General features: G+C 39.2%; 1 protein-coding gene across 1 annotated transcript in view; it reads left to right on the forward strand.

Moving 5' to 3' along the window:
• Positions 1–25,954, forward strand: part of SPATA16 (spermatogenesis associated 16) — a 272,485-nt gene that overhangs the window by 159,056 nt on the left and 87,475 nt on the right. Inside the window, 1 exon segment of the mRNA XM_052645324.1 lies at positions 20,336–20,420. Coding sequence (XP_052501284.1) covers positions 20,336–20,420 — 85 coding nt within the window.

Consider the following 25,954-nt stretch of genomic DNA (forward strand, 5'->3'; position numbering starts at 1 on the left):
TTGTAAATGACACATACACCAGTGCTCAATAAAGAAACAGTTGTTTGCTTTCAACATGCGTATCATTTTAATTCCCATCTCTTTTGCTTTCCTTGTATTATTCACCATTCTTGGAATCTCTCTCTCTTTTTCCTTCATCCTTGCTTGTGTTTTCTTTCTATCTAAGGAAACATTGATAGAAATTTTACTTTATGTTACTGTAGATGTCTGTGTGTGTTGGATAATTTGCAAAGTAGTGAAAAATACACCTCAATGTTTATTTGCCAACCTTTCTGATTCCAATGTACAAATTAAAAGCTATGAAATGAGCATTTGGAAAGCATAATTTTGTATAAATCAAAGTTCTACAGATTATATCTTCTAATAAATTCTATAAAGAAGTCATACAGACAGTTATCTGAAGATAAATACATATAGCTCTAAGAAAATATACATCTAATAGAAAAAAAATAGAATCCTAAGTTAAGGAAAAAGGTAAATAAAATTTAGTAACAATCTATTGCAGGCTACTACGTAATCAGCTATACCTGAAAGAAAGAACAGAGCAAGTTGAAAATGAGATTATTTTCCTTGAGGGCTTACAATTCTACTAGAGAAAAGGTAAACAGTCCTCTCTGCTGCTGCTGCTGCTGCTGCTGCGTCGCTTCAGTTGTGTCCGACTCTGTGCGACCCCAAAGACAGCAGCCCACCAGGCTCCCCCGTCCCTAGGACTCTCCAGGCAAGAACACTGGAGTGGGTTGTTATTTCCTTCTCCTCTCTACAGAGTATTAAACAGGTATATTTAACCATGGAAGCTGGCATGCAGTAATGCATTCATGCTCTAAAACATTTCACTTGAGAGAATGGGAGACCTTATCATTTATCCTCTAAATTATGAAAATTTTAATAGTTAAAGGGGCACTATTAATTACCCTAGAACAACAGGCATAGACTAGGACTGTCTTAGCAAAATCTAGGTGTACAGTCACCCTAAGCATGGAGTCAAGAATGTGGGCATCACAGTGCTGACCACTCTGCTGAGGTTTCCTTTTGAGCAAGCATACTGCTTCCAAGATGTTTATCCATCAAGGCAGCCTAAAGTGTAGAGGAAGATGAAGGACAAGAGACCTAGAAGGGGAGGAAAGCACTTTGTTTTCTCTACTCTCTACTCTCTTCCTTCTATTATTTCTCTTTTGAATAGCCTAGTTCTTATGTGTCTGTGATTGCTAGTCATACATGTTTCAGCCAGGATTTTTCAAACTTTTCTAGCTACGCAGACATGAACTCTGTGATCAACATCTTCATGCATACTTCCTGCCTCGTGCCACCCAACACCAACCACAGTGCCTTTCACAGATTAAGCACTCAATAGCTTTTGTTTGAATGAATGAGTGGACAAATGAGGCAATAGCTAGGCCTACAGACAGGAGAACAGTGCTTACGGATAACAACTATTTCTATCCTCCTCTACCTGCAGAGGAATACCCAAAGGAGCAAGCAAATAACCTAGTATACGTGCCATTGTTGGCTTCCCCAACGCACATTTTGTTTTGAAGGAATAGATCTCGAAATATTTAATATAATTCAGTGGAAAATTTGGTTTCACACGTAGAATCCCATTTGTACTTCAACAGCATGTCTGTGCCTTCCTTCATTTAACAAAATCATTAGCAAATATTTATTGATCACATACTATGTGCCAGTCGCTGTTTTAGATGCTTAGAGATATAGCAAACAGCAAGCTTTCAGAAGTCTCTGTCCTTGATATCTCAGTTCATTCATTTGATAATCACATAGCAAATCTTTGGTGAATTCATAATGATGAATGAGTTGTGATCTCTGCCCTCCTCAAAATTGTACTATACCAGAGATACCTTTGAAGAATGCCAATACCTAGTTCACAAAAGAGAGTTAAAGAGGTCTAAGAGAAGCAAAGTCTAATGACAGGCTGGAAGACAAGAATATTTGAATGCAATAAGGGTTAAAGCAGGCTGCAAGAGGAGAGTGGCATTCTCACTTCAAGCTCACATAACTATACTACCTATATTAGTTATAGGGTTCTCTAAGTTTTTCAAGTACAGGAAAAAACTTTAATAATAATAGAAAATTAATACACTTTTGAAGTAGTCTCAATAAGCCTGTGTGGGTATAAGCTCTTCAGTAAAGGAAGCAATGTCTATTTTATTTTCCTAAATACCAGTGTTAGTGCCTGGGCAGAATAATAATCTGCAAATTGAATGCATATCAGGCACTGCTTGATGTGCATCACGTATAATAAATTATGTAATCCTCTTGACAATCCTGTGAGGTTGGCAACTATTAACATATGCATGGTAATATGAGGAAACTGAGGCACAAAGAGGCTAAGTCACTTGTCCAAAGTCATACAGAGAAGAGATGGCAGAGTTGAGATTCAAGCAAAGGCAGTCTAGCTCCTATATCTTTGTTCTCAATCCCTGTACTGTATTGCTTCTCTCTTAACCTGATGAAAATAATTTCTTCAAAGTTATTAATGAATGATAATGCCATCATCTTCAGAAAAGACACAAATGTACAATACCATTTATTTTTTTTTTTTTAATTTTAAAATCTTTAATTCTTACATGTGTTCCCAAACATGAACCCCCCTCCCACCTCCCTCCCCATAACATCTCTGTGGGTCATCCCCATGCACCAGCCCCAAGCATGCTGTATCCTGCGTCAGACATAGACTAGCGATTCAATTCTTACATGATAGTATACATGATAGAATGCCATTCTCCCAAATCATCCCACCCTCTCCCTCTCCCTCTGAGTCCAAAAGTCCGTTATACACAGCTGTGTCTTTTTTCCTGTCTTGCATACAGGGTCGTCATTGCCATCTTTCTAAATTCCATATATATGTGTTAGTATACTGTATTGGTGTTTTTCTTTCTGGCTTACTTCACTCTGTATAATCGGCTCCAGTTTCGTCCATCTCATCAGAACTGATTCAAATGAATTCTTTTTAACGGCTGAGTAATACACCATTGTGTATATGTACCACTGCTTTCTTATCCATTCATCTGCTGATGGACATCTAGGTTGTTTCCATGTCCTGGCTATTATAATCAGTGCTGCGATGAACATTGGGGTACATGTGTCTCTTTCAATTCTGGTTTCCTCAGTGTGTATGCCCAGCAGTGGGATTGCTAGGTCATAAGGGAGTTCTATTTGCAATTTTTTAAGGAATCTCCACACTGTTCTCCATAGTGGCTGTACTAGTTTGCATTCCCACCAACAGTGTAGGAGGGTTCCCTTTTCTCCACACCCTCTCCAGCATTTATTGCTTGCAGATTTTTGGATCGCAGCCATTCTGACTGGTGTGAAGTGGTACCTCATTGTGGTTTTGATTTGCATTTCTCTACTAATGAGTGATGTTGAGCATCTTTTCATGTGTTTGTTAGCCATCCGTATGTCTTCTTTGGAGAAATGTCTATTTAGTTCTTTGGCCCATTTTTTGATTGGGTCGTTTATTTTTCTGGAATTGAGCTGCATAAGTTGCTTGTATATTTTTGAGATTAGTTGTTTGTCAGTTGCTTCATTTGCTATTATTTTCTCGGAGGCAAGAATATACAATGGAGTAAAGACAATCTCTTTAACAAGTGGTGCTGGGAAAACTGGTCAACCACTTGTAAAAGAATGAAACTAGATCACTTTCTAACACCGCACACAAAAATAAACTCAAAATGGATTAAAGATCTAAATGTAAGACCAGAAACTATAAAACTCCTAGAGGAGAACATAGGCAAAACACTCTCAGACATAAATCACAGCAGGATCCTCTATGATCCACCTCCCAGAATTCTGGAAATAAAAGCAAAAATAAACAAATGGGATCTAATTAAAATTAAAAGCTTCTGTACAATACCATTTAAAACTGCAACCTAGAGAAGTGACTAATTTGTCATTTTGGGCCCTTTAAGTCATTGAGGGAAACATTTTAGGGGTATGAGATTTTTTCATGCTTCATAAATTATCTACTTATCCCTAGATGTACTGTTGCCTTGAAAAAATTATCTGTTTAAATGAAGAAAGGTACTAAGAAAGGCAAAAACTGAATGCTATAGTTCAGACCTGAGGCCAGGGGAAAGCGGGTTTTCACTGTTGGGGAGGGGGGTTTGTGACCAAAATACCCACAGAATATAGTGAAAAGAAAGAAGAGAGAAGCATGGACTATTTAAAGGGGTCTAGAAAAGTACGGAAAGCATATCTGAACACACCATAATTTTGTTTAATATCTACCCTGAATACATATCAGGCATGAAAATCAGCAAATGCTTATATGTTACTTGCAGAGCCTCTGCTATCCTTGGAAGAGTGCATCAGTCTTCCACTAGTGAGCTGTTAACACTTGAAGAACAGATTCTTTACTGTATCTTGGTGAGATTATCACAAATAAGTTTTGTTGTTGGTGGTGGTGTTTTGTTTAGTTCTTCTACTTAGGTTAAATGGAGACTGCTACACATAAAATTGTCTTAAAGATCTGTTCTCCTTGGGTCACAAGTATCCCGCGTAACAATTTTGACTATATTAACATAAAGATGTTCCGCAGATATAAGCTATTTCTCTCCCAGCTCTACATTCGACTCATTCTCACTTTTCACACCAATCCTAGCCTTTCAGTACAGGAAACAAGCTTGCCTGAGTTGGGATCATTCGATTCAACTTGCAACCTTCACCATCGCCACACTCACCTTCTGGTTGACAACACTAAAATAAATAACAATGGTACCACCTTAAAATGTGTAGGTTTCATTTCATAGATTTCAAATAATCATACATATATTATTACTTTTACAAATACACACACCCTTCCAGAATACAGGTATTATTAAAATCTTCATTCTAGAAATGGACCATAGAATTTTAAGAAGAAGACTTGGTTTGAGTGATTTGCCCAAGGTCAAGCATGTTCTAACACAGTAAGAGGCATGAGCCCATGACCTGGTCCAGCCTTCACAAAGGACCACACAAAAAACACTATAGGTGCTTAGGTTATTATATCCAGGGGTCCTTTTCCAAGACATACATACTCTTCCAGCAATGAGCAGTTTTCTTTTGGCTCATATTTTCTGTTTCGTTTTTGAACCAAAAAATTATCCTGCTCAATACCAGTAAGAAAAAAAAAAAATGCTCTTGATAATGTAGTCTCAACTATGAAATGTTAAGTAAAAGACAACCTAAAAGAATTGAAAGCCTTTTCCATCAACTTTAAAAGTGCCTCTGATTCTTCACAAGCATCTTTGAGCAGTTCCCAGCCCCTCTCCATTCTGTGGGAAGTGAATGAGGGTGTCTGGGTTATCAAAGTAACTGGCAAGCACTACTGCCTGTAGAATGGGCTTCCCAGAGCTGCTAAACCAGCAATGCACAAGCCAGTCCCACACAGCCTGAAATGCAACTGCCAAAAACTGGCAAGAGTAGCCACTGCTGAGAACCATTGAACATGAGACCTGCTTCTACCCAGTTAGACGTTCAGAAGTATTAATTATCTTTATTCTCTTAGTTGGTTTCATTTGATTAGTAAACTACTACAAAACTGTAGAAATGCCTATTATTTCAGTAAGCTGTAGTTTAGATGGCAATCTGTAAGCTACCTTCAAAACCTCACCACATTCATGTATACAATGGAATATTACTCAGCCATAAAAAGGAATGAAGTTGGATCATTCGTTGAGATGGACGGACCTAGAGGCTGTCATGCAGAGTCAAGTAAGTCAGAAAGAGAAAACAACTACTGCATATTAACACATATATGTAGAATCTAGAGAAACGGTACTGCTAAGTCGCTTCAGTCGTGTCTGACTCTGTGAGACCCCATAGATGGCAGCCCACCAGGCTCCCCCATCCCTGGGATTCTCCAGGCAAGAACACTGGAGTGGGTTGCCATTTCCTTCTCCAATGCATGAAAGTGAAAAGTGAAAGTGAAGTCGCTCAGTCGTGTCCGACTCTTTGCGACCCCATGGACTGCAGCCTACCAGGCTCCTCTGCCCATGGGATTTCTCAGGCAGGAGTACTGGAGTGGGCGCCATTGCCTTCTCCAGAAAAATGGTGCAGATGAGCCTAATCACAGGTTAGGAATAGAGACGTAGAGAGTGGGCATGTGGACACGGGGTGGGAGGGGGAGGGATTAACTGGGAGATTGGGATCTACATATATACACCTCTATGTTTAAAGTTGCTGGCTAGTGGGAACTTGTGATATTGTGCAGGAAGCCCAGTGTAGTGCTCACACCAGAGGGGTGAGATGGAGGCTGAGTGAGAAGGAGGTCCAAGAGGGAAGGGGTGTATGTATAGGTATAGCTGATTCACTTCACTTTAGAGCAAAAACTAACACATCATAAAGCAACAATGGCCCAATGTTTAAAAATTAAAAAAAAAATTTTTCACCACAGTGTGTGTATATTTTGGTTCTATTGGAAAATTGATTCCAAGCTCCAAAGAACCAGCTTACCATATTGGAGCTTGCCTATGCCAGCAAATCACTCTTTACATCACTCTCCCCCTCTTGCCCTGTAGGTCCCAGGCACTTGAGAAATGTGTAGCTGAGTTTCTGAGGTGTGGTTCAGTGACACAGTACAATATAAAGATGGTTTATCAGGCTGTATAATCTCTGTATATCTGGGATTTCTTTTTTCCTACCCAAAGAGAGATTAAGAGAGAGCACGGCAAGCTGTAAGCCTATGCTTTTTCCTGACTCCTAAAGAGTTTTACCAGACAGTTCTGGCTACTTTTGCTGTAAGCTGTTCTGTTGCGAATGAATTTATTTTCTCCTCTGTATCCTCTTCTTTCCAACTGCTTTACATTTTACATTAGCTCTAGAAACTGCTGGTGTGAACTATTGAGAGCAAAATTAGACTCAGAATTGTCTGTTTTTGTACAGCCAGACTCTCCTGTAGATATTTTGTCCCTTTTCAGAAAGACCTAAGATGACTTTCTTTGGGTTGTGGGTTTTTGTTGTTTTTTTTTTCCATAATCTTTCCACAAGAAGCTGGATAAAACTTTATGATCCTGTTCTAGATTAGAGAAACAGATGTTCTGGATTTTGACACATACAGAAAGGGGAGGGTGCCCTCTGCCGGTGAATGTTCCAAGGACAGGGACTCAATTCTTGGTCAAGGGACAGCAGTGGTTGGGGAGCAGACCAGATCACAGGTGAGAACGTTCCCAGAGGAATACTTCAAAAGGAAATCTTCAACAAAAAGTACTAACTAAGCAAGCTTCTCAGGTTTATCAGGCTCCATAAACACTCTTCAGATAGTCAGGGCACTACATTATTTAATTTGATGCTGCTCTGTGACATATGCAGTGTACGTCATGAGAAACACTGGGCTGGAGGAAGCACAAGCTGGAATCAAGATTGCCAGGAGAAATATCAATAACCTCAGATATGCAGATGACACCACCCTTATGGTAGAAAGTGAAGAAGAACTAAAGAGCCTCTTAATGAAAGTGAAAGAAGAGAGTGAAAAAGTTGGCTTAAAGCTTAATTAACATTCAGAAAACTAAGATCATGGCATCCAGACCTATCACTTCATGGCAAATAGATGGTGAAACCATGGAAACAGTGTCAGACTTTATGTTTTGGGGCTCCAAAATCACTGCAGATGGTGATTGCAGCCATGATATTAAAAGATGCTTGCTCCTTGGAAGGAAAGTTATGACCAGCCTAGACAGCATATTAAAAAGCAGAGACATTACTTTGCCAACAAAGGTCCGTCTAGTCAAGGCTATGGTTTTTCCAGTGGTCATGTATAGATGTGAGAGTTGGACTATAAAGAAAGCTGAGCACCGAAGAATTGATGCTTTTGAACTGTGGTGTTGGAGAAGACTCTTGAGAGTCCCTTGGACTGAAAGGAGATCCAATCAGTCCATTCTAAAGGATATCAGTCCTGAGTGTTCATTGGAGGGACTGATGTTGAAGCTGAAACTCCAATACTTTGGCCACCTGATGTGGAGAGCTGACTCATTTGAAAAGACCCTGATTCTGAGAAAGATTGAGGGCAGGAGGAGAAGGGGACGACAGAGGATGAGATGGTTGGATGGCATCACCAACACAATGGATATGGGTTTGGGTGGACTCCGGGAGTTGGTGTTGGACAGTGAGGCCTGGCGTGCTGTGGTTCATGGGGTCGCAAAGAGTCAGACACGACTGAGCAACTGAACTGACTGAACTGTGACACGAGTCAGTCTCTACTCTAGAGGTATACTGTTGGTTTCAGGCTAAACTTGTTACAGTATTATTATTTATGACTTCCTTGAGACTCAGATATTAGTTCATTCATCTAGAAAAGGAAAGAATTTACTTTTAGGTTTTTCTTTTCTCAGAAGAATAGTAGGAAACATCTTAATAGTAGGAAACGTCTCCTCACAAGAGTAGAAGGTAATGTTTTTAAACATCCCGAGTGTCTGATACTTGGAGAAGGCACTGGCGACCCACTCCAGTACTCTTGCCTGGAAAATCCCATGGACGGAGGATCCTGGTGGGCTGCAGTCCATGGGGTCGTGAAGACTCAAACACGACTGAGCAACTTCACTTTAACTTTTCACTTTCATGCATTGGAGAAGGAAATGGCAACCCACTCCAGTGTTCTTGCCTGGAGAATCCCAGGGACGGGGGAGCCTGGTGGGCTGCTGTCCATGGGGTCGCACAGTCAGACACGACTGACGTGACTTAGCAGCAGCAGCAGCAGCAGCAGCAGCAGTGTCTGATACGGGGTCACCCCAGGACCTGGAATGTGACCATATTTAAGGACTCAAATGCCTTCATACATGCCTTTGTCTTTTGACTTTGTCCTTAGGAATGGTGCCAATGTCTAATTTTCTATTAGCCTACAGTCACTGCCTAGTTTAAGCTCATCCATTATCTCTCAGGAGAATTCCAGCAATGACCTCCCACTTGCAAGCTTCCCACCTTCAAATGCATCCTCTGAAGAACTGCCAAAGGCAGCTTCCCTAGTGGTCCAGTGCTTAAGGCTCCACATTTCCACTGCAGGGGCACAGGTTTGGCTCGATCCCTGGTCAGGGAACTAAGATCCCACGTGTCTCACAGTGTGGTCTAAAAAATTTTTCTTTTTAATTTTAAAAACAGTTGCCAAGGTTCTTTCTGTAAACCACAGAACTTCCAATGCCATTTAGTACTTAAAACCTGTAGGATAAAACTCAAGCTCCTTCACGCCTTCTCCCTGCTTTCTTTACCTGCTCTAGACTTGGCAAGAAGGTCCCACTGGGGTTTCCCACTCTTCCTTCTACTTTCAAGCTCTGCATCTATGTTCCAACTGTACCCTATGCCCTGAATGCCCTTCTCAGTCTTATTCTCGCTTTGCTTGACTAATACCTGCTCAACATTTTAGGTTGGACCAGGTTCTCATCTTCTGTAGGTCTCCTTCCCTGAATACACCAACCATCTCAGCTGCATGTGTGCATATATCAACTATCCCACTTTACTTGCTGAGATATAATTATCTCATGCGTGTATGCCTCCCCACTAGACCTTGATGATAGGCGTTAGCTTATTCATCTCAGAATCTCCATCTTTGTGGAATAAATGAATTCACAAAATATGCACACTTGAGTCTGATAAAAGCATGCATTACAAATCCATATGGCTCTAACAGGACCTCAGTTCCACATAAACCCATATCTAAAAAGCAAAGTAGGGACACCCCTGTATGTCTGGAGGCTGTCACTGTTCCTGCTAAACACAAGAGATCTTGACTGGGTAAGATCCCACATCACATTTCCTGCCAATAATCCTTCAGTTGTTCCCTAACTTCTGCAGGAAACAGTCCAAACTCATCTGCTTGGAATCCAAGAATACCATAATCTGTCCTCGACATAATTTTCTGGCCCTCTCTTCTTTTACACAAACCTTCTGCCTCTCCTTAGATTCTGCATCAATACTTTCCACCTTCAATGCCCTTGTATGTAATATAAGGGCCAAAGGCGGGGGAAAGCTCCCTTTTCTTCATCACCACTTAAAAATAATGATAGTCATTCTTCAGGTCTTAGCACTGAATCACTCTATTACAGCCAAAAGTAATCATTTCCCCCTTTAAAATTCTATAGCACTTATGCTCTGCACTTCTTAGTTAACATTATGTACTTAACATTTGCATAGTTCTTTACAGCTATAAAACTGCCTCATATTTTGATTACTCTTTTCAAATATGGCTGTTATACCAATACTCAAATTGGCAGCTCGCAGAGGTCAGCATCGTGTCCTTATACTTTTGAATATTGCCGTGACTCTAAATCTTATTGTAATAAGCATTTACTGAAAATGTTGATAACCCTGTTTGGGGGTTTTGCATAGAAAAATTAATCATCAAAAATAAAAGCAAGCTTATATATATAATCTGAAATGAGTTTATTCATTTAGACCTCTTCAACTAGACATATATTTTTCTATAGGAGTAATAATAGATTTCTTGATATGGCCAGGAAAGGAAAAGTTGACTGTGTCAGATTAACAAGCCAGAACCAAGGAGAAAGCATGTCTGCTGGTGAGACAAGCAGGGGATAGGGACAGGGGAGGAAGACCAGATACCAGTAGGTGATAGTAACTACCCTCACTATTTCATCAACCACAGCAGTAGAGTCTTTAGAGAGTACCAGTAGTCAACAGTTTGGCAAGAAATTAGCACCAAGGAATTCCAACAAAAGTTAATAAAGTCTTGTAAAAGCCACAAAAAAAAAAAGAATGGTTTTACATACTAACAAATAGTACTATTAATAAAGAGTACAGAACCACAGTGAAGAGGTCAAATTTTGCTGTCAAATGTATTTTGTTCAATTCTGATCTTTTCACCACTTTTGGAAAACTAATATCCTCAATCTGAGGAACCTCAGTTTCCTCCTTTCATAGCTTGAGTGTAAGAATTACATGAGATGGAAAAATAATTACTGTATACTGTGCTGGCCAAAAAGTTTGGTTGAGTTTTTTATAAGATGTTACAGAAAAACCCTAATGAAAATTTTTGCCAACCAGTACATGGTAGGCATTCAAGAAATATTAGTTGCTGTTACAAATAACAATACTATTATTGTTGTAGTGTTTGGTGGTTATCAATTGAGAATCTAGAGACAGACAATATTTGAAATTCCTGGCTAGCATGCAGACAGTGAGCTTCAAGGAAAACTCTCATCCATTACTGGACAATCTTGCAAGAGCAGGTGTGGCTAGGACTCCAGGATAACCACACCTGGAATCAAGTTAGGAACACATTGAACTAGGTTTGGTCTGCAAAAGGTAGAAGCTTGGTCTCAGGGACAAATTTCAGTTATTAGAATTAGGCAATTAGGCACAGCGGCCTGCTTGTTACAAAGATCCAAAGACTAAAATTAACTTACTCAGTGTCCATCAACTACTGAAATGCATGAACCTTCAGCACTACAGGGGCTGAGCCTCCGGATGAACTAGGGTAGTGGAGTAGGAAAGAGGATGACCAAGGCAAAGGGCAAACAAAAGCAGACATAAGTTACTGGGCACCATATTCATCAGGTTTTCCAGAGAAACAGAACCAGTAGGAAATAAATATACATGGAACTGGCTTATGTGATTATCGGAGGGCAAGGAGTCCTGTGATCTGTAGCTAGCAAGCTGAAGACTCGGGATCTACCCGGGCTGCAGTTGCAGTCTGAGTTTAAAGACCTCAGAACCCAAAGTGCCAATGGTATAAGTTCCAAGCCAAGTCTGAATCCAAAGGTAGGAGAAGACTTGTCTCAACTCAAAGACAATCAAAGTGAATTTTCCCTTCAGTTCAGTTCAGTTCAGTCCAGTCACTCAGTCGTGTCCGACTGTTTGCCACCCCATGAATCGCAGCATTCCAGGCCTCCCTGTCCATCACCAACTCCTGGAGTTCACTCGCTTCACGTCCATCGAGTTGGTGATGCCATCCAGCCATCTCATCCTCTGTCGTCCCCTCTTCTTCCTGCCTCCAATCCCTCCCAGCATCAGAGTCTTTTCCAATGAGTCAACTCTTCGCATGAGGTGGCCAAAGCACTGGAGTTTCAGCTTCAGCATCATTCCCTCCAAAGAAATCCCAGGGCTGATCTCCTTCAGAATGGGCTGGTTGGATCTCCTTGCAGTCCAAGGGACTCTCAAGAGTCTTCTCCAACACCACACAGTTCAAAAGCATCAATTCTTTGGTGCTCAGCCTTCTTCACAGTCCAATTCTCACATCTATACATGACCACAGGCAAAACCATAGCCTTAACTAGACAGACCAACCTTTTTTTCTATTCAGGCCTTCAACAGGTTGGATAAACCACACCTACTTTGGAGAGGGCAATCTGCTTTACACAGTCTATGGATTTAATATTAATCTCATCCCGAAACACCCTTACAGACACACCTAGAAGAATATTTCATCAAATATCTGGGTACACCACAGTTCAGTCAGGTTGACACTTAAAATTATCCCCCACAAGCACCTACTACTTATCAGGTGTGGAAAGAGGCTCAAGAACCGTGCCTCCTGAGGTTTAGTCTAGAGCTACTGCTGGAGTTGATGGGGATGTTCTGTGTCACTCACTGTAGTAACCGCTAGCTATTTGTGGCTATTGAGCACTTGAAATGTACCTCGTGTACCTGAGAAGCTAAAGTTTAAATTTTAATTTTAATTCATTTAAATATTAAATATAAATAGCTACATATGTCTAGTGGCTACCATATCAGATAATACAGGTCTAGGGAAAGAAGGTAATACACAAGTAAGTCAACAAGTAATCACACAATGTGAGACTTACACAGGAAAAGGATAAGATTCTGGTTGAGGTAGGGCAGAACTTATTTAGTTAAAATGGTCTGAGTAGACCTCGCTGAAGAGGTTATCAATGTTTAAGCTAAAGCCCAAAGGCCTAAATCTTGAGAAGGAGCAGCCAGATGAATAATTGAAGGAATAGATTCCAGGCAGGAGGAACCACATGCACAAATGCTCCAAGGTTGGAAACTTCCTATTTGCATTGAGCAACTGAATAAGCCACCCTGGATGGAAAAAGTGTTGAGGAGGAAAGAAAGGACAGCCTACTACAATAGTGGCAGGCCACCATAGGAGTTTGGGTTTTACTGAAGTAATTTACAGTTACATTTTTAAACATCATTGTGGCTAACTGCCATGTGGAAAATATATGAGCCTACAAAAAGATGCATCGTGTGTTTGTGTGTGTGTGCATGAACTTGAGTGAATGTGCTAGTTTGGCCCTCCTCCCAATCAAAATATAATCTCTTTAGTATTAGCATGTATTTGTATTCAGAAGGAATATGCACTTTGCATCCATATTAATTTATATAAAATTAATGGCATATGCTCTTGAGCTTTCTTAAGTATAGGAAGAAGGAAACAACCTGTTAAATACAATGAAAATAAAGAAGAATTCTGCAGTGAAAATTATCTGATAGATACACATCTAAGAAATACTTAAACCATTTACACAAGTGAAATAGCTGCATACAAACTCTGAAAGATTATCTATAAACTCTTGAGAGAGGTCATTTTCTGGTTGCAGAAGAAAGGAAAGGAGTAGCAACTTAAAAAGGTTAAAAAGACAACCATGAAACTGACTAATGTCAAGCAAAGGGGACCCACAGAGAAAGATTAAAGAAATTGGAGTTAATTAACTTAGGGAAGAGAAGATTAATAAACTATTGTGAGGATACGTAGACAGAGGATAAAGTCTAGTTGGGGCTGCAGCACCACTGGATAGATAACTGAAGCCCACAGAATAAAACTGCAGCAGATGCTATTTATGACTGTGAAACTGGAATCAGTGAGGAAAGCAGAGCAATGTCCTTCCATGGAAGTCTTTAATATAGAATAGATTCTCATCAGTCTCATTTGAAAGGTTTAAGTGTGATCCTGCCCAAAGGCAAGATGCTGAGCGGAATGACTTTTCAAGGTCCCAGTCAGTCAGCCCAACAAGACCACACAGTGGATGGTGTGTTGCGATTTTCTTTTGTTTACCCATATCTTATTGTTTTACACCACCATGTGGCCACACTGAGTAGAAATGCTATAAATTTTGAATCTGAACGTAGGCCTGGAAAAATGTCAATAATAGATTCTCATACTTTTAGAATTGCACAGTCTATTTAGAGATACTCAATGTGTAAAGTCACCTGGCATGAATATCTTTATTCATCATGATTCTTTTTCAATATTAATTTGGAAAACAACACTGATATCTGTCTTATAAATAATAACATGTCAAATTTTTTTATTGTGCATTTGCTATTTGATAGAAATAGGATTTGACTTACAATAAGCTGAATTCATGACATAAAAATCTTTTATTTTAGATGCTATTTATTTGAAAGCCAGATTCTGACCCTGTTACATTTAACAGATATATTAAGTAAATGTGACTTCAGAAAGAATATTTTTTAAAGAATTCAAATACAGTATCAAAAGAATAGTTGATTTACTTGCAGAAAAAAACATTAATTATCAACACATTTTTCAAGACATCATGTTAAAAATAAATTTAAATGCAACACATTAAGCCACTCTTTTTGGTACCTTTTTTCTTTCATTTATGTGGTAAATACATCAGCATCCATTAGCATTTGTTAAGCTCTCATATGAGCTAAATGTTGCATTGGATTCTATTTAACACATTGGAGAAATCGACAAAGCCCAGTCTGTCCCTTCATTTCCATGTCACCTCCTCTAAAAAAGCTTTCTGTTAAATATGGATGGTGAGGTAGACCTAGAGCCAGGCTGCTTGTGTTACAGTCCTAGTAAACTATGTGTCATAGTTTAAGCTTTTTAGTTGAAGTAAATAATGTTTTGTCATTTAATCAACAAATATTTATTGTATGAGGACCACACTCTAGAGCACCTCATTCACAATGCCAGGCACTCCGTGGGCACTGCAGAGAGAAGAGTGAATCAAACAGGCAACAGTTCTGGCCCTCAGGAAGCTTCCCTTCCAGTGATGACCCACACAGTAAATACTGGAGCTTTGGGGGCCTAAGGTCTCTGTTATAATTATTCACCTCTGCTACTATAGCACAAAAGCAGTCATAGACAAAACATGGTGCACAAATAGATGAGCATTGCTATGTTGCATTAAAACTCAATTAACAAACCCAAGTAGCAGACCAGATTTGACCCACAGGCCTTGGCTGGCTGACCCCATAGTTGAAGAAGACAGTAATAAATACTACCAAAGTGAAAAATAATAAACATTATGTGAAATGGTGATAAGTACTGTGGAAAAAGTAAAAACAAGCAAGAGTATGAATAGGATTAGAGTGTATCAGTGTCGTCCTTTACTGAGAAAAATAACACCTGATTCAGACTTGAAGAAGCTGAGCAAAAGAGTCAGGGGTGTCTAGAGAAAGAATATTCTAGGACAGAGACTGTCAGGTGCAAAATCCCAGAGGCAAGAGTGTACCTGTTCTTTTTGAGGAAAGCAGGTGGACAGTTTGGAGCAACTAGGAAATGAGATCAGAGAAGTAATATGTGACCAGATGGCATGAGGCTCAAATTCCATTTTAAAGATGAGTTTTCACTCTGAGTGAGAATAGGAGGCCTTTGCAGTTTTAAGCACAGCAGTGACCTGCTCTGGTGCACTAATTTTAATGGGATCATTCTGGCTGCTGTATTGAGAATAGACGGAGGGAGAAGTGAGAAGCAGGGAGTCCAGTGTGGAGTCTGTTGCAATAATCCTGGTGAGACATGATGGACCAGATGGCAATGCTGGAGGTGGTGAGAAGAGACAGGATTTGAAATAGGTTTAAGATAACCTGACCAGAATTTTATCTTGGATGGAATGTGAGACAAAGAGGGAAATCAGTGATGACACTAAGATTTTTGCCTAAGAAATTAGATAGATGGAGAAGACTGCTAGAGACAGAGGAAGAAAAGAAGATCAGGGTCTCAGGTATGGAGATAAGATTCGGTATCCCAGTAGAGATGTTGAGATGGCAGCTTTAATAAGAGTCTGCAGATCCAAGAAGAGGATTAAACTCGGTGTATAAATAAATGAGCTGTCAACCCATGGATAGTGTTTAAAACCATGACACTGATGAAATCACCAAGGGATTGAGTACAGAAAGAGAGAGAATGGGTACCAGCATTGTGCCCTGGGAACTCCAAGGCTAGGAGTCCAAGAAAATGAGGAGACGCCAGCAAAGGAGACTGGAAAGAGCACCCAGGAAGATAGGCGGGAAGTCATAAAGAGCAGAGCTGTGCAAGCCCAGTGGGAGGAGGATACTGGAGGAGAGAACAGTTGCATCGGTTATACTGGAGAGGATGTGTAAACTAAAGACTGAGAAATAAGCCACTGCATTTAGGAGTGTGGAGCCCATTAGCAGCATCAATAAGAGCAGTTTCAGTGAAGCGGGAGGAATAAGAGCCTTGCTGAAGCGAGTTGCAGAGGGAAGTTTTTGTTCTTTCATTCATTTGCTTTTTTTTTTTTAAGAGAATTAAGATGATAACTGGAAGGGAAGTAAATCAAGAGAGGTATTGGGGGTGTCTTGTTTTGTTTTAAGGTGGTAGGAAGAACAGCAATTTTGTGTGTTAGTAAAAAACTCTGAGAAAAGGAGAAATTTAAAGAAAGAGCAGGAAGGTAAGAGAGAACGAGCAAGAAAATTGCTGGAGCAGTTTCCATGGGTGGGCAAGACAGGATAAGATCTGGAGCAGAACTGTGGGTGGGCCGGATTCACATTCTGCATGTAAAGTGCTTCTCACGGTGCTCAGCACTTAGTATATCTCAAAACAGACATATTAAACTGCCAACTGTCAATTGAAAGGGTTTGGCTAAAGTGATCTTACAGTTCCAGTGTAGCTACAACATTCAGTAGATGAATCAAAGTTAAGTTGAATAGAATAAAGCAGATGAAAGGAAGACATTTAGAAGTAACACTGAGTCACATCAACTAGCATCTAGGATATTAGTATAAAGGTAAACAAAAGTCTAAAAGATCCCTGAGGAATGTAGGAAGAGTGACGGGTTAGTGTTTCCTTCTGACTCATGATGTGAGTCAAGTCTCAGGATCCCGCCAGGTACTTGACCCCTTGTAGATAATTAATCAATTATCTTTGCCCTTTATAAGTTCGGCATGATGGAAAACCACTATCTCTTGTCTCACAAGCACTGCATGGCATAATGTTATTTCCATGCCCTTTTCATGTTCTTCCACTGATTTTTACACTGCTTCATAAAGGCTAAGCTCTAGCGCAGCCAAGATAGGGCAACAGACAAAGGAAAGTAGGGGGTAAAAGCATCACTGCCATTTCCACTGAGAAGAAAACGGTGTCGGAGCAACTGCAACCCCATTGTGTTCCTAATATGAACACAGCTCTGTGCCAAGTACTGGGAGAAACACACTACACTTATGAAAAATAGCCCAGCAAACATGGAGCTCTATGAAACTATAGTTCGTTATCTTTTTATGGTTATAATAATTTTGCTTCACTGAGGGCAGGTAGCGAATTTCAATGAATCTTAATTCTTCACTTAATTTCAATATAGATTTGGAGATGTGTTGCCTTGGAAAAAAGACTTGAGCCCCCACGTGTCATAAAATCATACTTAAGAAAGCAGTAAAATTTGACCACACATTGTAATAGAAAAGCAACTTTTGGAAAACATTAATAAAAACAATAAAACTCCTAATTTTGCAATGATGAACTCAAAACCAACTCACCAAAAGCTTTACAAATGCAGGAAAGCTGAGAAGCCCACTGTAGTAACCTACCTCCTTTTCTCTCACAATTGTTCCAATCCAAGGCACCAAAGAACTGATGCTTCTGAACTGTGGTGTTGGAGAAGACTCTTGAGAGTCCCTTGGATCTCTCAAGGAGATCCAACTAGTCCATTCTAAAGGAGCTCAGCCCTGAGATTTCTTTGGAAGGAATGATGCTAAAGCTGAAACTCCAATACTTTGGCTACCTCATGCGAAGAGTTGACTCATTGGAAAAGACTCTGATGCTGGGAGGGATTGGGGGCTGGAGGAGAACGGGATGACAGAGGATGAGATGGCTGGATGGCATCACCGACTTGATGGACGTAAGGTTGAGTGAACTCCGGGAGTTGGTGATGGACAGGGAGGCCTGGCATGCTGAGATTCATGGGGTCGCAAAGAGTCGGACATGACTGAGCGACTGAACTGAACTGAACTGAACAGAAGGACAGCAATGACTAACATGATAGAAACAATCGATTTAGATTTTACTTAACTTGAGCCACTGTGTCTATGATCCAGGGTTAACTGTTATAGTTCTTGCATGTCTCAAAACTGTGAAGTTTCTTTCCTGAACTCTGCTCAATATTTTTAGTACAATATGTATGTTGTCCCAGAAATATTTAAGGGGACCTGTGGCTAGAATGTGTAGAAGCTGGTGTCTGACTACTGACTGACACTTATATCTAGCTTGCCACTTGTTGCTCAGCTTAATACTCTGTTTATCTTAGAGTTAGGTAAACTATGCTACATCTGGCTCAGGATATGTGTTTTGTAAATAAAATCTTACTGGAACACAGAAAGTCATCCTTATGTGTTTATTTATCGTTTATAGCTGCTTCTAAAGGCAAAGGTAAGTAGTGAGGGCCAACAAAGCTTAAAATATTTACTATTTGGCCTTTTACAGAAGGGGCTTCCCTGGGTGGCCCTAGTGGTAATGAACCTGCCTGCCAATATAGGTAGGAGACATAAGAGACATGGGTTCAATCTCTGGCTCAGGAAGATCCTCTAAAGGAGGGCATGGCAACCCACTTCAATATTCTTGCCTAGAGAATCCCATGGACAGAGGAGCCTGGTGGGCTACATACAGTCCATGGGGTTGCAAAGAGTCGGACATGACTGAAGCAACTTGGCAGGCACTCACGCCTTTAGAGAAAGAGGCTTCCCATACCTTGTTTAACTAATGGCTGGTGTCCTCATTAAGCAGTGTTTGTCTGCACCGTATTACATATCCGCATGCTGACAAAAGGAGGAATCAGAGTGCAGATGAAGTCTTCACCTCTGAGGACCCAACTTCTATGAATCTAGAGTGTACTGCCCTCGGCAGTAAGATTTTACATTTTCCTTGATATCTTAAATTCAGAATTTATAAAATGGATTTCTGTTAGGTGACAAGCACCTACATGTCAAGTAGATTTCCTTTTTTGGTTATTAAAGGAAGAAAATTTTACAAGTGTTTCTGTGCTAAGTTGAAAAATATAAAAAGGTTTCTAAAAATTATTCTTAAATTATTGCCATTTATTTTGAAATGTCGATGGATAGATTCATTTCAATACCACATGTGTGAAAAGAGAAATATTGAGCTGAATAATCCTTCAAATGGTAGTACTTTTTCCCATTGTTAATCTTGAGAGTCCTAATTTTTTATCTGTCCTGAGCGAAAATCTAAGCATTCTAATTCTTCAACCCAGCACCATAGTAAGTTTATAGCTGCTTTGTCTTGAACAATATATATATTTAGGGAAGGAAAATTTCTAATTCAATTTACAGTTATGTCGAGAAACAACACATATCTGCAGACAAAGATAAGAAAAACATTCAGAGTACAAAGTGATAGGTCTGCTTAAGTAAATAAACTTTTGGTACTAGTGATTGGGCACACAGGATTATTATATGTTTAATTGGCCAATGTGACAATTTGGAATTACTTCTAGTCAGGTTTAATTGGATTTGGAATCTCTGGAGGAAAGAAATAGAGAAGCCCAGCAGAGGAAAAGTCATAAAAGTAAACTGTTTTTCCAAAGGGTGCTAAGCAATGAATTAATATCCACTGCACAACAGTTTTTAATATCCCCTCAGCTTAATAAGACTAATGTGGTGGTTATACACACTAGATTCCAAAACTAATTCAATGAAACACCAAGGCCAGGAAAGCAAAGTTTTTGTTGAGTTGGAAATTTTTTATTTTCAATTTTAAGATGACTAGTTAATCCCAAGGTGAATAATCTCTAATTTAGGTAAAGTCTGAGACATGCCTAAATACCAGTATGACAGTTAGCTATATATGTTGTGCTAGATTTGAAGATGTTCTAGAGTCCATAAAATAACTGTTACTCTATAAATGCTTTGAAGTTTATTAAGAGGTAACCAAAATGAAGCATTCTCTTTAAATATTCTTACACTATATAAACAGAAAAACCATGTAGAAGACAAATGGCATGTTGCTTCTCTTCTAGATTTAATTTCAGTACCAAAAAAAAAAAAAAAAGACCTACTTTCTACATTCTAAAATGTGCTTTATGCTTTGCTTAATATTAGCCTAGTCAAATTTAAACAAGGTCTTCTTTGGTATTTATATATACTGCCTGCTATAGTTTTTCCTTCTGTCCTACCTATAAATTTTTTTTTAATCTGTCCTTGTTCTTAGGAGTGCCATGATTGCTGACTACATGTTCTGGCTCTGTGGAGGAAGCGAACATGGTATAAGCAAGCTCATCAAACTGTATTGGCAGGTAAAAATTGATGTCCCAACCAGGGAGGAGGAACCCATTTCATTTTTAGAACCAAAATGAAGGACTGGTGCTTAAAAAACTGCTGGAAAAGGTAGCTCTGGGCATATCAACCAGAAGGACACTACTCAGTAGTAATGTATTTATAATGAAGTAGATTTTCTGAGACTAATTTTAAGGGCAAAATTCAAGGTTGTTAACCCTTGGCCCATACTTCAGTTTTACAACCCAATATAAATTTTAGACATCCCAGGAACTATGTTCCCAGACATGCTGCTATAATGACCTGATCCTTTAAAATATGAACATTGTGTTTTCATAGATTCTTTTTGATCTGTGAACTGTAAAAGCAAATTCTAGAAGTAATACCAGTTACATAATAAATAAAAATACAAACATCCATTGTATTTGTGGGGTAATGTAGCATCTGAAACATTTAATCCATTATAAACTGCAGATCTTCTTTCTTATTTATTATTCAAAATAGCAAGAAGAAGTCATACCAAAGGTCAACTAGATGTCAAGAAGGGAGTCACAATTTCTCAGAATTTTAAGAAGAATTTGTTGTTGTTGTTCAGTTGCTAAGTTGTGTTCTGACTCGTTGTGACCCCATGGACTGCAACACACCAGGCTTCCCTGTCCTTTACTATCTCCCAGAATTTGCTCAAACTCATGTCCATTGAGTCAGTGATGCCATCCAACTATCTCTAATTCAGTCTCCTTCACAACATACAAATCTGTTCTGATCCTATTCTCTCCCCACAAACTGTCAATGACTTTCTCCTGAAATACATTCAAGGTGAGGAACTCATTCCCAAAAAAATAACATCTAACTCCCTAATTACTAAACTACTGTCCTCATTAAAATGGATTTCTACTCCCTTAAAACTTTCATCAAGTGGTTCCCAGTGAGGCCACATGGACCAAATGGAAACCCACTTCCAAATGAAATGTTATCAAATATTTAAAAATCCAGTACAGAAGCCTCTTCCAAATCTCCTCTCCAAACTGTGTGTGGTCTTTTTTTCCTTTCTGTTTCAAGATGGTTTAATGTAATTGAATATGAACCTTATCAACCAACTAGAATAAGATCTGCTAAGACCTGACATTTAAGATAGAAATAATTGTCAACAGTCTCCTGATGCTTCCTGATATTTTCCCCACATTTTCAGTATTGTGGCTTGGTGCCTGGTTTTCTGTTTCTATATCACCTATTATCCTTGTTGAACAATAACGTACTAGGTTTAACATATAAAATTCTTAGTAATTTATATGGTACCGTCTGAATATTTGGAGCTCAATTCACCTGCTATAAAAAGCAAAGATTTAAATTAGCCCTAATATACTGAAAACCTGAAAATTGACCTTCAAAGTATGTAAAATTTAAGACTTTATGTAAATGCAAGACTTTCCTAAAGAAATCTAGACCATGCAAAACAGTAGTTACTTGTATGTATGTAAGCAAACAGTTGTAAAGAATTGCCAGATGTGGAAAATAAGCAAATAATATCTACTATATAGCTATATTAAAAGAAAATGAGTGTTAGTCACACTTAGTCATGTCTGACTCTTTGAGACCCTATGGACTGTAGCCCGCCAGGCTCCTCTGTCCATGGTATTCTCCAGGCAAGAATACTGGAGTAGGTAGCCACTCCCTTCTCCAGGAGATCTTCCTGATCCAGGGATTGAACCCAGTTCTCTTGCACTGCAGGTAGATTCTTTACCATCTGAGCCACTGGGGAAACCCATAGTAAAAGAAAGGGGTTATTATTAAAGGATTTCAGAGGTTTTTGAAGAAAGCTGGGAAAGCGATCGAATCTTGAGGATTAGATGATATTCAGCAGACCTGACATTTACTAGGTTCCAAATGAATGCTTGACTAATTTATTCATTCATTAAACAAACACGTATTGAGCATCCAATACTTTTTCTACATTGAACAAGGGAAAAATAGATCCAATATTGGTATAGCCTAAGATAGGTTAAGCTCGAAATTTTTATAAAGGAATTTTTGTCTGTCTTCTTCAGCTTTCAAAAAGTATTAATATCCCTATTTTACTTAACTCAAATTTTTATAAAATATCTCCACTTACCAAAAAGTACCTGCTATACAAAAAAAGGAATAAAACAAATGCTATTATTTTACTATTTTCATTAATAAAATATAATAAAAAACATATTTGTCTTTGTATTCTTTTTCTCCTTTAATTTGAAGCAACTTGATATACTGAAAAATGGCCCTCATCTGGAAGTCAGATCTGACTCAGGTCAAGTTCTAACACCAACATCTAACCTAAAGCAGGCTAGACTCTAGAGGAGCTTCAGCTAGAAAATAAGAGGTGATGGTTGGATGGCATCACTGACTCAATGGACATGAGTTTGAGCAAGCTCTGGGAGTTGGTGATGGACAGGGAAGCCTGGCGTGTTACAGTCCATGGAGTCACAAAGAGTCGGATATGACTGAGCAACTGAACTGAGAACAAGGGATTTGAGGTTTATTCTTAAAGCCCATCTGAGCTCTAGAACCTCATATTTTCAGGGACATTCAAATATGATATCACACAACCTACTGATGATATGGCAAATGAGTGGTTAATATCCAAAATACATAAGCGGCTCATACAACTTAACATCAAAAGGAAAACAACCTGATTTAAAAATGGGCAGAAGACTTGAAAAGACATTTTTCCAAAGAGGACATGCAGATGGAAAACAGGTACCTGAAAAGACACTCAACATTGCTAACTGTCAGGGAAATCAAAACCACAATGAGCTATCACCTCATACCTATTAGAATGGCTATCATCAAAAAGACCACAAATAAAAAATGTTGCTGAGAATGTGGAGGAAAGAGAAACCTCCCACACTGTTAGTGGGGATATAAATTGGTATAGCCCCTGTGGAAAACAGTATGGAGTTTGCTCAAAAAACTGAACATAGAACTACCATATGATCCAGCAATTCCATTCCTGAATTTATATTCAAAAACAAAAACACTAATTCAAAAAGATACGGTACACCAGTGTTCACAAAGGCATGACTTATAATCGTCAAGATATGGAAGCAACCTAAGTGTCCATCAATAGAGTGGTTAAAGAAGATGTAGCATGTGTATATATACATATATATAATGAAATACTACTCAGCCATAGAGAAGAATGAAACTTTGTCATTTACAACAACAATGAATGGACTTGGAGGATATTATGCTAAGCACAATAAGTCAGGCAGAGAAAGACAAATACCTTATGATGTCCCTTATTTGTGGAATCTTGAAAATACAACCAACGAGTGAAGATAATGAAAAAGAAGCAGACTCACAGATATAGAGAACAAAGTAGTGGGTACCAGTGAAGACAGGGAAAGAGGGAGGAGGAATATAGGGCAAGGAGATTAAAATATGCAAACTACTATGTATAAAATAAGATACAATGATATACAATACAGGGGATGCAGTAAATATTTTATGCTAACTATAAATGGAGTGCAACCTTTAAATTTTTGAATCATTATATTGTGCACTTACAATTTATAAAATATTATACAACTATACATCAATAAAAAACACATATAAGTTACAAAGTTTAAGGAAAAAAATAGCATAACTAGAAAATATCCTGCAGATAAGTTCCACAAACAAAACCCCTCTAACCTGCTCCAACATGAGCACTCCACACCAGTGTCTCCATAGTTACATAATTCCTTCTGCTCACCGGTCTCTTTCTGATCTTCATTCAAATGCATATATCTTTCCCCAAACCTTGGTCTGTTCTAAATCAAAAGGGGTTTGTGGAACACTGCCAGAGAGTATGCAATCCATGTTAACTTTAAAGAGAAGTCCGTCCCAAAGCACCATGGCAATCAAAGTGTTCAATGCAAGAATGCCCCAAACACCACAGACTAGAAATGATGTCTGCATGTATGTTAGTAGCTGTCCATTAAGGCCAAAGAGACAGGGGCTATTTTTACTATTTCATAAATGAAGAAGTTATGATATATCTGCCTTTCAACCACATAGAAGCTCTACCATTCTGGTCAGTTATTCTTTTAGAGATGTTCAACAGGAAATTGAAAATTTCAGAATGTAAAAACTTAAGAACAAGTCGAAACTTACTCTCACAGTCTGTCAACTTACAAACTCAGATGCAAATGAACACACCTTTGCTTTGGTGAGTTCAAGAACGGCTTTCAATTGTATTAGGAATATTTTTCATATCATCAGCCCAGCAGGAAAAAATGCATAAAGCTCTACACTATGTGACAGCTCATACTAGGATATGTTGCTTTCATTAAGTGTTTGCCCCCATTATTCTATAATAGTATCACCTCTTCATGCTGTTCATGGGACTCTCAGTCCCATCATTTCATGGCAAAACAGATGGAAAAAAAGTGGAAATGGTGAGAGACTTTATTTTCTTGGGCTCCAAAATCACTGCAGATGGTGACTGCAGCCACAAAATTAAAAGACACTTGCTCCTTGGAAGAAAAGCTATGACAAACCTAGACAGCAGTAGAAAGCAGAGACATCACTTTGCCAACAAAGGTCCATATATTCAAAGCTATGGTTTTTCCAGTAGTCATGTACAGATGTGAGAGTTGGACCATAAAGAAGGCTAAATGCCAAAGAATTGATGCTTTCAAATTGTAGTGATGTAGAACACTCTTGAGAGTCCCTTGGACAGCAAGGAGATCAAATTAGTCAATCCTAAAGGAAATCAACCCTGAATATTCATTGGATGGACTGATGCTGAAGTTGTAACTCCAATACTTTGGACACCTGATGCGAAGAGGCAACGAATTGGAAAAGTCCCTGATGCTGGCATAGATTGAGGACAGGAGGAGAAGGGGGCAACAGAGGAAGAGATGGTTGAATAGCATTACCGACCCAGGGGACATGAGTTTGAGCAAACTTCGGGAAACAATGAAGAACAGGGAGCCTGGCATGCTGCCGTCTCTGTAGTTGCAAAGAGTCAGACATGACGAAGCGTCTGAACAGTCACTTCAGAGGTGAAGAGGGCTGGAACTAACGGGTCACGCTGTACCTGCATCCATTCTTCTACAACTTGATCCTCATCTTCTGTTATCAGTCAGTCTCCCCTTCTCAAACACCCCCAAACTTCACAACTTCACCATTCCAAACTAATTAGCAAAATGGAAAGTCCCTAGTCCAGCCATTTTAAAGTAGCAACACATATGTATTCATATATTGCTCCTAAAGTCATAAAACTATTTCAAGAAGATCTTGAAGAGTAACTTCTAGTCTGTCTCCCAAGCCCCCTCCCTGTTAGATCCAGGGCTAAAGTGAATAGCATCTGAAGCAGAGCTAGATTTAATAGCATCAACAAATGTAAAACAAACAAGTGTTCCTCTTCCCCTCCTGTTTCCCTTTCCTGTTTTCTCACCGTTATTTTCAGCCATGCTCTCAAACACATGAGTTATCCTGTGTGCAGCTTTATCTCCTGCAATGTGAGGAACAGAGCCAACTCTGGTCTGCATCACTCAGCAAAGTGGAGTGAGAAAAGGCAGGAACAGCTAAT

This window comes from Budorcas taxicolor, chromosome 1 (genome assembly GCF_023091745.1).
Source record: "Budorcas taxicolor isolate Tak-1 chromosome 1, Takin1.1, whole genome shotgun sequence".
In the NCBI taxonomy this organism is placed as follows: domain Eukaryota; kingdom Metazoa; phylum Chordata; class Mammalia; order Artiodactyla; family Bovidae; genus Budorcas; species Budorcas taxicolor.